General features: G+C 40.6%; 1 protein-coding gene across 6 annotated transcripts in view; it reads left to right on the top strand.

Annotated features, from left to right (window-relative positions):
• The window catches only part of enox2 (ecto-NOX disulfide-thiol exchanger 2), a 189,522-nt gene that overhangs the window by 161,296 nt on the left and 12,586 nt on the right, over positions 1-15,640 (top strand). For all 6 annotated transcript variants that reach the window (XM_028589142.1, XM_028589138.1, XM_028589137.1 and 3 more), the window contains 4 exons: positions 3,785-3,891; positions 10,052-10,166; positions 12,978-13,165; positions 15,212-15,352. In XM_028589142.1, the coding sequence (XP_028444943.1) occupies positions 3,785-3,891; positions 10,052-10,166; positions 12,978-13,165; positions 15,212-15,352 (551 nt within the window). The remainder of the gene's footprint in view (positions 1-3,784; positions 3,892-10,051; positions 10,167-12,977; positions 13,166-15,211; positions 15,353-15,640) is intronic.

The raw sequence follows: 15,640 nt of genomic DNA on the forward strand, positions 1-15,640 counted from the left end.
TGGTCCATTGCTGGTCATATTAATGATATCATAGAGACTGGTCTTCTGTGGGGAGGTTTACAAGTTTAACTTGGGAACAACTCTTTGTCCGTACCAGATCAGTTCAGCCTGTTTACTCTCTTAGTTTTAGTACTCATCGACATAGGTCTGTCTCTGATGGAGTATGTCACCTTACAGGTCAGTTCACCCAAGACAAAAAAAACAACTTATTTTCCTTTAAACCCTATTGTGTCTAGTCATGCAGAAAGTTTTCGTTTCATGTGCCCTGGTTTTGAGATATTGGCTTCTCCATCTTCTGCTGCTGCACTAATACAATGGAGGTGCAGCGAATTTCATTTGTGGTGCTCAAAGCAATAAAAACACATTAGAAATACTCAAAAGCATCTTGCCTTTTCAGAAACCATGTCCCTTTTTCTTAAGATAATCCACAGACCTCACTGTAAAGAGCTTCTATTTGAATTACTTGGTTGCATATAAGCTCACAGGTCTTAAAGTCTATCTGTACCCTTTCCTCTCTTCTCTGCCTTCACCATCGATCTGCTCCATCAAATTACAGGGTTCTGGGAAGATGCTATTGATCCCTGTACTGTTCTCTCCCTCACCACTCTGCAAGCACACGCACATGCACACTCAGCTGGTGGCCATATTGACTCCCCCCCCCCCCCCTCTGTGTATATTAGGACCTCTGGGATACACAGACCACCCATACACTCCTCCATGACCACCCATATGACAAGGGGAATATATAAGTCAGATTTATAAAACCGTGTGTACGCACACCTGTAAGCAATGTTCCCTTTATAAATCACAGATTGACTACAAGCGTGCGTACGTGGATCAGCCTCTTATCCCGCCCTGTACACACCCATTTTTAACCATAAATAGTCAATGCAAAGCACCTCGTGAATGCTGATCAGTATGTTAATGACCCTGCAGTTGTTCTTTCGTTACACCGAATCATGCTGAATCATGACAACTGGCGGAGGAAAAAAACAAAACAAAAACAATCTCTCAGACGCTCGGGAATTTCTGCCAATTGAATTATAATTTTGGCCTGTTGTCGCACAGTGTATGGAAACCGGATCTATGGACTACCTTTATCAATAAAATCTTCCAAAACAGCAGGCATTACAGCACTCGGGGACAGCTTCGATATACCAGACGTATATAATAAGATTTAACAGAAATATATTATATCCAAACAAGCCTTAGTGATGAAGTTGAAGATTATATATAATATTTATTTAAAAAAACACTTAGCTGTCTGACATTTCCCTCTGGAAACAGACGGTTTCACCCAGAGTGGCGAGGACCTGTATTTGGCCCGGGATATGGCACGGTTCCGGCGCGTTGCCCTCTCTACTGGACCCAATTCAGTACATAGATCCAAGAGCGCAGCTATATTACTATTTCAGCTATATTAGGGAATTTAAATCGGCATATGAGCCAGTCATTGTCATGGTCCCTGAAGTCTCTTTTCCTCCTGATTCTTCCATTCCGGTCCTCCTGCAGGGCCATCATGCAGCATTACGCACGGGTTCATCGCAGTATTTATATGTTTAGCCTACAACAATTTGAAGACGAAAGAAAGTGTAATAGGCAAACACACTTTTCTTCATGCAGGTTTTGTCACAAACAGTATTAAAGTTCGGACTGATAACGAGGACATAGAGCGTAACGATTGCGCAATAGCTTAACGGCTGTATTCCCAGACTTTGACATTTGATGATATATGCACAGTTTTAAAGACAGATATTTAGTTATTTCACTGTGTTTTGCAGTTATCTAATGGTAGGGTATTTGAGGGTATCCTGTATTCCATGCAGTCGGGCCATCTCCTCCTCCTGCGCTCCGTAACAGACAATGTGACGGCGAGACAGCGGCGATTTAAATATTAAGAACGAGTTTTGATTTAGGATTTGAGTTGGAGGTGTTTATGGAACAATTATCACTCAGAACAATTATCACTCAATTATCAGTACAATCTTCATGATATGGTGTGAAGAAATGTGCGTGAGGCATTAATACTTAAACATATTAAGAGTAGCCTAATCGTTATTCCCACATGTACTCTCTGCAGTCTGATTTCAGTTCACCACCTCACCATCTGCATCGCCAATTCCTATTTTGTCTCCAGAATGTGCGTACGCATGGGTCAGAGTTTTCGTGGAGGACCGCACATTCTCCGTCAATTTTGTTTTTTATAAATCACAACCTTTGCGTGGGAAGTGGCGTACGCACATTTTCAGCCCCGTTTTGTGCGTACGCCACGTTTATAAATGAGACCCGTGGTCCTGAAAAAGACTCCTTGACCCAAAGAAGCTCACTCAGCTCAGTCAAGTGTTATGTTTTTATTTGCAGTTTCAGCTGTACTGAAGGGTTAAATGTGCCGGATTGTGAAGATCCAGGACTCAGCCAAAAAATGTGAACATCGACAACTTCTCAGTCCCTCCCCCCTTTTCGCTAAAGCCCAAAACAGTCTCCTAAGCCCCTCCCCCCACAAGGGAGAATGAATGTGTGTGCATGAGCAGTGATTGACACGCAGTTAGACACCTCCCCCCGCCCGGCCCTGATTGGTGCATCTGAACAGGGGGCGGTGGATTTTTGCAAATCGCACTAGAGGCTGTAGGTGCTGCCAGAGGAGCCAGATTTTTTTTTATTATTACCTGCTTCATGTAGTTCTACTGGAACATAGGGTCAGTTTCAGCAAATATGACAGAAAGTTAGTTTTATAAGGCTTACCTACTGCTACTACCTTTAACTACCGAGGTTTTAAGCTTACTGCTGTTCCTTTTTAAATAAGAGAGAAATCTGCATCGGGAAAGTAAATCAGGAACGCAATGCTACTTTAACAGGGAGTCCTTGGACAATAGTCTTAACAGCCCTCTGCTGTAGTGGAGCTGGACAGTGGTAAACAGTGGCACATTTAAAGTAGTCTTAGTTTTTTTTGCAGCTGCCAGTTGCTTAGCAAAGTTTCCCTTGTTAAATAAATGTTAAACAAGACAAAGCCAGAGCCATGCTAACAGCTCCGTGAGCCTGCACTTAGGCACAGCAGGTCTTTGCCAACATGCTGTCGCAGATATAACATTTACCACGTTTACTCTCTTAATTAAGCATGTTAGCATGCTAATATTTGCTCCAGTTTTTCACAGATATTTGGTCATACAACATAGTATTTGACAAATGGTTATAGATGAAACGTCAGGAGATGACCAAAATTACTGCTCATCCTGAGAGGGATATTCATTTACCGAATTTCAAGGCAATCCATCAATAGTTATTCAGACATTTTACTCTAAACCGAGGCTTTAGAGGAAAAGTCAGTGTAGTGCCAGACCACTGGCTAATAAATATGAAGTCAGTATTAGCAGAGCTACAGTGTTTAAGGGCTTAAAGCTATATGAAGACGCATATCATATATAATTTAAGTATGTTGGGAAAATGTATGATTTATTTAAGTTGTTTAAGTTTTGCGCTTGGGAAACTATCTGACCAACCATCCACGAGATGATGCACTAGCATCAGCTGGTAAGTAGATCACACGCTTGCACACGCATATATATAAACACAAACAAGCACACACACAGACACGCACTCACACGCACGCACACACACACACACACACACACACACACACACACACACACACACACACACACATAGTTCTTTACATCCCTAGTTGACTACACTTTCTCACTCCTCTGCTCCTTCCCACCTGCCCTCTGTCTTTCTTTCTCTGTCTGTCTCTGGATGGTCTCTGGTCCTTCCCTGCATCCTGCAACAGTTGAACAGATTGTGTCTGTATTCCAAGCTGCTTCCAAACAAAAGGCATGGGACCATTTCTCCAAAGCTCAGCGCAAGAACCTGGACATGTGGCGGAAACAAGCAGAGGTTAGTACACTTTGATTTCATTCTGTTGTTCACCTGATTTATGGGAAATTAGACTTCATCCCATTTTGTTCAATGCCTGTCTCCCTTTTTACTCATAAGTTCTTTATTTTTAATTGATAGATAGATGTTTATATTAGGGATACCTAATCATACTCAAATATATAGCAAGAGAAGACAAAATAAGTGAAATCAGAAGTCAAAAGAGCAGACATCTTGTTACAGTAAGTACTTTGAATGAAGCCAGGATACAGAACAGGTACCTGCTCACTCCAGCCAGTGTGAGATACGGACACCCAGGTCCAAACCTCTGACCCTACACACTGCCCTCCCCCCGTGAATTGGATACAAGCTGCTGGGTGAGTTTTCCATCTCTAAGGGTGTCCAGGACACAGGTAAATCTGTACAAGCCTCCCCCTGCACCAACAAATTTGAAGATTTTTTGAGTGGATAATTAAGTAGGGACATGTTGAGACATAGAAGCATTATTCATTTTCAAATCTAACAGCATTTTTGTCATCTACTACCTGCTCACCTTTTTTTTCTTTCTCTACCAAATGGAGCATTACATTAATTGATGACTGCTTGTATGTATAATGGAGAGTCAGTGTGGTGCAGTCCTGGGTCTAATGGACAATATATGATCATATCTGATTGGTAAGTTTCTCTGAAGCTCAGAATAAAAAAAAAAACTGATTTAAAGGTGAAGCAACAATCATCTTGTACAAAAACTTCTCTTTAAAGGTAGGTGTTGCAAGGCGAAGTTGTTGTTTTAATTGTTTAGATGTGCTGCAGAATCATATAAATAGTCAAATGAATAATCTCAATTTGTACCCGTTTGTTAGAACTTATGCTTATAATAGCTTTTGTGAAGGTCTCTTAGCACACACTTGATGAGTAAGTAGGAAGCTGGATGATGCATGTTTTATAAGCAAATTGTGCATATAATATAAATGCAGATTGTGTGACATCAGTAAAGACCACTTTGTATGGTTGTCCCTTCCCGCGCTCAGACCTTGAGGCTCTGTCAGGGATCTACTCATGTCATGGATAATCACTATCCTCTCTCTCTCTCTCTCTCTCTCTCTCTCTCTCTCTCTATATATATATATATATATATACAGTGGGGGAAATAAGTATTTGACCCCTTGCTGATTTTGCAGGTTTGCCCACTTACAAAGAATGCAAAAATCTACAATTGTAATCATATGTACATTCTAACAGTGAAAGACAGAATCCCAAAGAAAATTCCAGAAAATCACATCATATGAATTTATTAAAATTGATAACCATCTGATGAGGAAAAACAAGTATTTGACCCCCTGGACAAACAGCATGTTAATATTTTGTAGAAAAGCCATTATTGGCCAGCACAGATGTCAAACGGTTTTTATAGTTGGTGACAAGGTTTGTGCACATTTCGGCAGGGATGTTGGCCCACCTCCCTGCAGACAGCCTCCAAATCATTCAGGTTCCGAGGTTGTCGCCTGGCAACTCGAATTTTAAGCTCCCTCCAAAGATTTTCAATCGGTTCAGGTCTGGAGACTGGCTAGGCCACTCCAGAACCTTGATGTGCTTCTTCTTCAGCCACTCTTTTGTTGCTTTGGCGGTGTGCTTAGGGTCGTTGTCGTGCTGAAACACCCATCCTCGACCCATCTTCAGCTCTCTCACTGAGGGAAGGAGATGTCGGTCCAGAATTCCACGATACATGGCCCCGTCCATCCTCCCCCCTCAATACGATGGAGTTGTCCCGTCCCCTTGGCTGAAAAGCACCCCCAAAGCATGATGTTGCCACCACCATGCTTGACGGTGGGGATGGTGTTCTTTGGGTTGTACTCGGTGTTCTTTGCCCTCCAAACACGACGAGTTGAGTTGAGGCCAAAAGTTCTATTTTGGTCTCATCTGACCACATCACCTTCTTCCAGGCCTCTTCTGAGTCGTCCAGGTGGTGAATGGCGAACTTCATGCGGGCCTGTACATGTTTCTTCTTGAGCAGGGGACCTTGCGTGCGCTGCAGGATTTCAATCCATGACGGCGTAGTGTGTTACCAACCGTTTCTTTTGTAACTGTGGTCCCAGCTGCCTTCAGTTGATTCATCAGTTCCCCCTTGTGGTTTTGGGATGATTCCTCACCGTTCGCATGATCAGGGACACCCCACGAGGCAAGATCTTGTGTGGAGGCCCAGACCGAGGGAGGTTGGCGGTGGTGTGGTGCTTCTTCCATTTCCTGATAACTGCACCGACAGTTGATCTTTTCTCTCAAGTTGCTTTCCGATTCTCTTGTAGCCCATCCCAGCCTTGTGCAGATCAACAATCTTGTCCCTGATGTCCGTGAAAGCTCTTTGGTCTTGCCCATGGTGGTGATGTTGGATGCTAGTTGTTTGGGTGTTGACAGGTGTCTTTTATACAGGTAACGAGGTGAGGCAGGTGTATTTGATGTAGATAATTGGTTCGGATTGGGGCTGTGTCTTAAAGAAAGACTAACTGGCTTGTAGGAGCCAGAATACTTGCTGTTTGTCCAGGGGGTCAAATACTTGTTTTTCCTCATCAGATGGTTATCAATTTTAATAAATTCATATGATGTGATTTTCTGGAATTTTCTTTGGGATTCTGTCTTTCACTGTTAGAATGTACATATGATTAAAATTGTAGATTTTTGCATTCTTTGTAAGTGGGCAAACCTGCAAAATCAGCAAGGGGTCAAATACTTATTTCCCCCACTGTATATGTATATATATATATATACACACACACACACACACACTGAAGCATGACATATTAAAATATATTATGTAAATACCAGAGTGTTTTTACCAGAGTGTTTTCAGGCCTCCAAGGATCTGTCCAGTCTTCCTTTTTCCTTTCTTTTTTAAGAGTTACCGTATACACACTGCATACACCAGGGAGTACAGCGTGGCCATAGATGCAAGTGAAAGAGCCCTCTGTGGGTGGACACTCATACTGCAGAATATGTCCTCATTCAAAAAACATTGTTGCGAGCGAGCATGCGTGTGTCAGAGTGAAAGGCGAACAGACATATGAAGTAATTTGGACACAAGGCTCTTGGTTTAGCATTGTCCCAAATTGAGTCTGTATCTCTCTGCAGCTATCTATTAGTGTTTAAGTAAGTTTATACACAGGAGGGAATTAGCCCAGAATCAGACCATTGAATAGTCTTTGTGTGATAGGTGAGGTCAAACTTAACTGGTAGAAATAAAACCCTAAAATGTAGATTAGTCTAGTAGAAAGTATGTTTGCCTCAACTATTATAATCAAATTTAGTGTTAAGCTGGTAAACATAAAGTAGTACAGCATTTAGCAGCTGAAGAGCCAGATATTTTTCTCAGAGAGCTAAAAGAGAGTGAATATGCATTTATCAGGTCGCCAGAAACACGACTCACAAAACATAAATTCCAATGTTATTCTGTATCTGCTGGATGTGTAAAAAAGCAACCACTAACAACTTCGCCATACCAACTTTTTAAGGTATTGATATGTTAGTGTTGTATTTACAACTAGTTTACATTGACAAAAATCAGGCGTTGCAGGTTTAAAACCTTATTAAACACGAACCACTAGGAAGTCTCAAACATTTATAATACAGCACTGATACACCACAGGCTTATAAAGTTGTTGTGGCTAACCTGTCAATAAATAGTTGCCTACTTACACATCCAAGAGTCGCAGAAGAACATAAGCATCCTGTCTGAGTCATGTTTCTGGCCACTCGATGAAGAAGGAAGTCCAGTATTCACTCGCCTTTTAGCTTTGGTTTGGTTATCACTGACTACTAAGAAACATATTTGGGACTCTTGGCTTTCTAGATGCTTGTTGTTTACTTCAGCTCTCTGTCATTAATCGCTGGGCCGGTAGAGCACACTCACCTTGTCTTCGCTGGAAACTGCTGCCTTTGGTTTTTTTATGTGGGAGTAATAAGAGCTGTGAGACCCAACCATACATTGTGCGTGGAGGTCAAAGAACCAAAATAATGGGCTAAATGTGTCGAAAAGCTGCATAGAGCTGCAGAGGTGGTTGCTACTGTCATTATCAGTGACTGTCAGCACAACTGGGCATTATTTTACATTATATGGAGTGATTTGATTCAAAATCACAAATATGGCTTAATACAGGTTTAATTTCACATTGATCATACAGGCTGTTGCCTTAGAGGCTGCAGTGTGTAGGACTGGCAGCCACTGGACAGTGTAAAGAGCATTGGTAAGTAAGTGCAGTTTCTCAGGGGTAGTTTATCATCAAATAGGCAGCCAGTTTCACTCCCGGTCATATTGTATATTCAGTATGATTCTTTGGCCTGGAGGTGAAATATGGAGGAACAGGCAGCAGCGTGGAGTAGCTGCAGCTCCCAGGCAGAATCAAACAACAGCTGCCTCTCTCTATCAGTGTTTTTATTTGTGCGTGCTTGTGTGTATGCAGTGGATGTGTGTGTGTGCATCGTGTGCTCCATACACACCAGATGTTTGCATGTCTGTTTGTGTGTGTAAAGTTACCTGTTTGACCTCTGCCATGGGCTCGGGCTGATAACATCAACTGACAGATGGTTGTAAGTGTATTTACTCTTGGGCAGCTTCTTGGCTTTTAGGAGTATTTTTCAGCCAGTTGTTGGGAAACCTTCACTGATAGAGCACTCATGTCTCTATCCTACTTTTTTAAGTTGTTAATAGAGAACACTTTTAAAGTTGTGTTCTTTGACATTAAACTAACTTGATGACCAGATATCCTTTTTTATAAAATAAATCATGCAGAGTGGTAGGCTTTATCAAGGCTGTGAGGTTACTAGAGGTGAGTAAAGTGATATTTTGTATGGAACTTCATTCCATAAATTTTAAAGTTGCAGGAGAGGGGAGCATCTTGTTATGATGATACTGATCAATTCCCTGCCTATAGACATGTTCTGAGTCGACTGGATCTTACTGTTGAGCTGTGATGAAGGGTCAACACTATAGATTTTCTTGTATGTATGTATCTTGTAATCATTGTAATAATAATGTTATCAACCCAAATAATGATTTATTATATTTAACTGGCTCATCTTGTTATATTAGGTGACATGTGTTGTATACAGTAGCCAATAAAGTGCTCATTCAGTGTGTTTCAGAACCAGGCGATAATTCAGTATTATTGCTTCTCATCTCTTCATTAAATAGTATAGTGACAACATCTTCTTTTAGATATATTGCATCTAGATAATTTAGATAAGAAAGTTTAATGCTAGGCATCAGCCTGTCAGAGCATGATGTCTTAAATACTTGAGAACATTTTAAAAGTATAGATAACATCAGACTTCTTGTTTTTAATGGAGACACTGTGTACTTCTGTAGCTTAAACATCTGCCCACAACAGGGAATGAAAGCTGAATGGTATTTAAAAAAAACCCACAGATTCTCACCAACCATATGTTCATGGTCTGGTCTAAGCATGGACGGTCTACTGTGTGTAATGCATCACAAGGATTGTTTTGTTTTGCTTTTCTCCTGACACAGACCCGGAGGATGTTGTCTAATTTACAGCCAATCCAATTTGGTGGTTTGACCTTAATCTTTAAACCATTTAGAAACCTTACTGGTCTCCAGATGGATATAGTCATTAGTGAGTCTGCCTGAAAGGGTGAAATGAAATGGAAAGATTTCTTTTTTTGTTAACCGTTACTACTGTGGGTTTACAGATGTGGGTTTAAAACACCAACAGTACACACTATAAACAGTATATGCACAAAGCAACATTTCATGCTTTGTTGTCCTAAATAGTGCTTTGACATTTCTGACAGAAGCTCTGGTTGCCAGTGTCACACACTTATTATGTATTTTAGCTGCATAAATGTGAATGTTTTCACATGTGAAAGTCACAAGAACAGCAAAGTGCAAAACTGTGGAGTTTGGCTGTATTTGTGCTGCCATCTGCCCTATCACTGTGCCAGAGGAGGAATCTAGCCCCAGCTCTGAGACCATCCTTTTCATCCTTATTTATCTACACTCCTTTGTTCTGTATTGATCTGTTATAAGTATTCCTTACAGCTATGGCTTAATATTAATGAAAACAATTAAGGTGCATCACTGATGATCCTACTCCTTCTAGCACCTGCTAAAACGTGCATCACCCATGAGTCTTTGCAGTTCTAACCCACCCCTCTCGGTTGTGTTTTGCAGGAGATTAGAAACATGCACAACGAGCAGCTGATGGGCATCAGACGAGAGGAGGAGATGGAGATGTCGGACGATGACATGGAGGATTCCCCTGACAGCAAGGACTCTGAGGACTCAGGTATGTATATGCATGCCCGTGTTCACAGTTCAGCACTTCTGTCAACATGACATCATAAACATAGAGAGCATTAAATAACTGAGGAGGACAGCTGTATTTGACTGAAATGGCCGTAATCATCCCCCAGGTACCTAATCTCGCCACATGAATAAAAGAAAAATGCATTCAAAGTACCTCAAGATGCTGACACCACACACTTTACTGACTTATGGCCCTATCTTGCACCCAGTGCAGCGCAAAGCCCAACGCAAGTGTCTTTGCTAGTTTAAGACCGACACAGTTGTCAATTTCCCGTCCAGCTCCCACGCCGTTTAAATAGTAAATGCACCTGCACCCTGATTGGTTTATTGCATGTTACGCCCAAAACACACTTATGAATTAATGAAGAAACTAAGTACAACCCTTTTGAACCATGCACCCGGCGCACAGACACTTTTTTCCTCCATCAAACTAGCAAAAGTGGATTTGGACACGCCCTAAACGCACCTGCACCAGGCAGTTCACTCTGTGCGATTAGATTGTAAAAATAGGGCCCTTAATGTTGAACATGACTACTAAATGACATTTACCTCAGTCTACCTTGGATGCACACGACTCCATACGAGTGTAAATTAATCTGTCCTCACCTGCCAGCTGCCATCTAATTTCAGATCGGGTTACCACTGAAGTGCCATAATCCTCTAGTTTTCCCTCAAATGAGTCTCTTTGTGTTGTACACAAACTAACAGTGCTCCTAATCTCTCAACCCCCATTACAATAACTCCATAACTCTAGAGTAGTTGCCAGGGTAACATCCTGTAACCGTCACCACCACATGTAAGGTTGTCTCTCATCTTGTGTTTTGTGCCTTTCTGCATGTTGTAATGCTCTCTTCACGTACTCTTTCTTCTTGCCTTTTAATCATTCTGATCTCTGCCATTTGCTAATATGACAGCTACTCTAATCAGTATGCAAATGTATGTAAATGCAGTCGTCAGCTCAGCCCCTTCTCTTTTGCAACCTTGCTATTTAGCTATCAGTAATTAGCATTGCTGTCAAAGACCTGTCATTCCGCTCGATGCCACAGGATTTGCTGAGGTGACAGGTGTTTATGTGACACTTCTTGGTATTTGTGTTAACAGGCTGACTGTTACACCCCCTTTTTTACATGTCAACCAGGGCTGCTGAAAACACCTGTGTTATGACTGCAACCTCTTAAAACGTGAATCAATGCTCTGCATTTGACGTTTGTGTGTGTGTGTGTGTGTGTGTGTGTGTGTGTGTGTGTGTGTGTGTGTGTGTGGGGGACATGCACACTCACGGATATCTGCAGGTCGATAGCGCCGCCTGTTATGTAACAGAAGTGGAATTGCTCTGAATCTGGCCAAGCGGTTGACATCCCCTCACACCAAGTTGATGAGGCTCTCAGATCAATACTCTTCTCACCTCAAACCCTTATTTTGCTGGGAGAAAAGTACACACAAACACAGACACATACACTCACACTCACCCAGCAAGAGTTCATTAACACTGCCAATGGTCCTCCATGATAGACTGCAGGCAGCACTCATGAACACCCACACAAAACCTTACCAGACATGCATTCATGCACTCACACACACACACATACACTAACACACACAGGATGGGGCTTATCTCCCCAGTCCAGTCAGTGTATACAGTCATTGAGCTTCCCCTCAAAGCCCATAGGAAGAGAGCAGAGCTGATAATACTGGGCATCTCTGGAGCTGAGCAGGTCCCCTATAATAATAAAATAATACTTCCACTTTCTCCTGTCTCAATAGCTCAATAGGTCAGGTCAAATGTCCAGTAAAGAGCCATTGGACAAAACACTCTGGGATTATCACAGCTTTCAGATGTCGATACACTAGGTGTTTGATTTTCAGACACTGAGTGAATATCAAAAATAAAAAGTACAGTTAGCTTGACAACATGGTACCTTGAGATTTTGGATCCCGTGCACCATTCAGGATTTAGCAACATTTGAATTGAAATCTGACGAATGTTGTGGGGTGGTTTGCTTATGTTGCCAGGCCACTGTCCATAGAGTTGTGAAGTGTAAAGAGCAGCTGGTTTCAGAATTGTCTTTCCCATTCCCCTTTTCATTAAATCATAGCCTCAATTTTGCTCAATAGAGAAACACGAGACTCTCCCTGATACTCCAATTTCCCACCAGTTTGGCTACCGTTGCTATGTAGAAGAAGCCAGTCAGTGTATCACAGCAGTAGTGAATTCAGAACGCGTCATTGTTGACTTGGTGAAACAAAACAAAATTGTCAAATCAGACCAGACTGACATAGTCCTGATGAAGATGATTTGATACGTTTTTAAGTGTTTAACTCTAAATGAATTATACCTGAGGATATTTTTATATGAGAGAAATATTAAGAAGTTTTCAAGGAAGCTTTAATGCTTCCTGATCTTTTTCTGAAATACTCTGTCCTGCAGGAACGGGCAGCAATATATTTAGCAGAAGACTTATATCAAAAGGACATTTTCCATTTTGTGTTTCAACGTGCCTGAAATTTGCATAACGTAAAATTGAGCTCTACTCTTTCGCCATAATGCATGGAATTTTAAGATGCTCACCAGCTTGCAATCCTACTCAATATTTCTGTGCCTGCTCTCACTCAGATGAACAATGGGCGATGCGATCACAATTTCAAATGTCACTGTGTAACGGATATACAAGCTTCAATATTTTAATCAAAAGCCACACTGTGAAACTGAGACCCCAGCAACTGTGACAGTGTTATACACAGTGAACACCATATTCCATACTGTTCTCTAACTGTATGTTTAAATCTGTAGGTGTTTCCCAAGCAGAAGCCTTGAAGGAGGAGAACGACTCTCTGCGCTGCCAGCTGGACGCCTACAGGAACGAGGTGGAGCTACTCAAACAGGAACAAGGCAAGAACCAACCAATCAGCAGTGAGGAGGACACCACACACTCTCAGCAGCTCAGCTTCCTGCAGCAGGCTCTGCAAGGCATGCAGAAGGTATATATACACATACACACACCTTTTCCAATCATCTGTCCAACAATAAGTCTAATCTCCTATTTGTAATTGTTCCGCACCTGCTTCTTTTTAAGGTCGCTCCGGTTAACCGTTTGAACTTTCCTTTCCATTTTATTCATGACCCTGCACTTTAAAAATGAATGCTGTGCAGGAACAAGTAGGAAAGTACAGCTGTCAGGCACAGCTGTTAGTAGATTCTGAAGAGCTGCTAAAAAATAATCTTTTCGGGTTTACTCTGGTCGGAATGGGTTTTACTTGGGATTGGAGGGTTGTGTGCTATAATTCAACTGGCGCACAGATACTTCTTTGGACAAACCCAAGGCTATTTAAACAATTTCAGACCATTTATTCAGAGAAAGATTATGAAAAGTATTAGATTTTTCTTTCTTTGAAAATGTGCCTTGAATATCGTACAGTGTACATTCCCAATTAAACCCATCTCAGTGGTTGGTATAACTGTTTTGTTTCTATATAAGACAACACATACACTGTTTCAGACTTTGTCAGGGATAGTAGTTCTTATTTCCATTATTCTCTGGTGTTTATACAGTCATCAACATTTATCAAGACAGTCAGGCACTCTGAATTAAAAAAAAATAATCATATGAACAAACACTTAACAAACAAATTTTTTATATATATATATATATATATATATATGAAAGTAAGGTAAAAAGTATTGTAAACCAAAAAGATATTACATAAACAGTTATATGAGATTGAAGATGCAAATCTAAATGTCAGTGCATTAAAAATAAAACACAAATACTGACATAAATACAGACAATGTGCAAACATATGAAAGGAGGCACTGAGAAACTTAATGAATTATGATAAATCACAGGAAAGGCATGCACCTGTATTATATTTTAAAATAATGAAGTGACTGCACACATAGTGTGCCTTTAATCCACTTTATCTTTAGCTTTGGTTCAAAGTGTTTCTTGACCTGGGAAACAATCTCAACTCAAGGTCCATGTACTAGCCGTTATTTAACTACTACATCTTACAGGACGACTACCTTTCCATTTTCAAAAGACCAACCCTTCTAATGTCAGAAACCATTAAATGTAACTTTTTAAATACTTATAATATTAACAATAATTGTAATACTTTATTTACTACCTAATTGACTCATTGTGGAATTTGTCAAGTGTCTTCTCTTAGCTAGCTGTCACAAGTAATGGACATTATGATTGATTCATGTTAAGAAGAAGAGAATCAATAAAGGCCCCGCTGTTCATTTCTGCTTACAGAGAGTAATTACCTTTTCAGCTTACATCTCTCATGGTGTGTTTATGAAAAGATAAGGTCAATGGATTAAATGAATTGGAAGGCACTGAAATTGGAAACTTCTCCTTACCAGGGTCCATGTGTTGTATCATACAGACACACAAATTGCAATGAAAATTGTCAGCATGTACTGGCAACCTGTTTCCTCACTTGTGAATTATAGTGCATGTAACACAAAAGCACTTAATGTGTAGCTTTGCAGATAAACATTCCTGGCTGTAAAGACCTCCTGCGTCTCACGGACTCTCGTTTTGTTGAAATTAACACAGCAGGAGATGAATCTTTTTATCTGTGTTTAGCAGATAACTTCGCTATCAAAGCGAAATGACCCATGTCACACAAAGCAAGGATAAAAACCCAACGACAGTTAATTCTCTCATGAGATTTTTCCTATATATGTAATTTGGGATTTTTTAGTGTTTTACAAGCAAAGGATTTGGCAAATTGCTCCACTTTGCATACAAAAGAATAAGAGTAAGACAAAATATAATACGATGATAGTTTTCTCTTTAGAAAATGTTTATTAAAGTTACAATTTACGTCAGTGTCTAATTGCTTTTTTGTATTAAGCTGAAGTTGTAATTACCAAAGTTGGGATTAAATGCTCAAAATAATAAAATAAATGGCTGATTGTTCCACTGCTTCAAGAGCCGTTCGTGTAAAAGGTCAGTATTGTCACAGTTAGTTCACAGTAGCATTAGTAGCTTACTGTTCTCCCCTTTTTTTTGGCAGCAACTGTTAAAAATGAGGGAAGAATTAAAACAGCGGGAGGCAGAGCTGGAGAAGAGTTTGGAGGACAAACAGCAGCTGAAGAACCAAGTCCAGAATCTGAAGGAAGGACTCCAGAACCTGCAGAACACAGACGTAATGCAGGTTAGTTGGACAGAAAACACATTTTTGTCAGCTGAGTTTCGTGAGAATGAAGAAAGAGGAAGAATCTATCATGTTTACTAGTTGTGTTTTATATGAAAGTTCATTTCTGGGTTACTCTCTTTTTGCTTAAACATAAACACTATCTAATTTGCACTTTAATAACAAAGAAATTAGTTCAAAATGAGTTTCAACGCATGAAAGATATTGAAGAAATAAATCCTCAATAAACAAAAGGACAGAATGTGATAGTTGTAATGTGTCATTTTGGGTCAAGAGAATGACTCAATA

This window comes from Perca flavescens, chromosome 10 (genome assembly GCF_004354835.1).
Source record: "Perca flavescens isolate YP-PL-M2 chromosome 10, PFLA_1.0, whole genome shotgun sequence".
NCBI classification, from domain to species: Eukaryota; Metazoa; Chordata; class Actinopteri; order Perciformes; family Percidae; genus Perca; species Perca flavescens.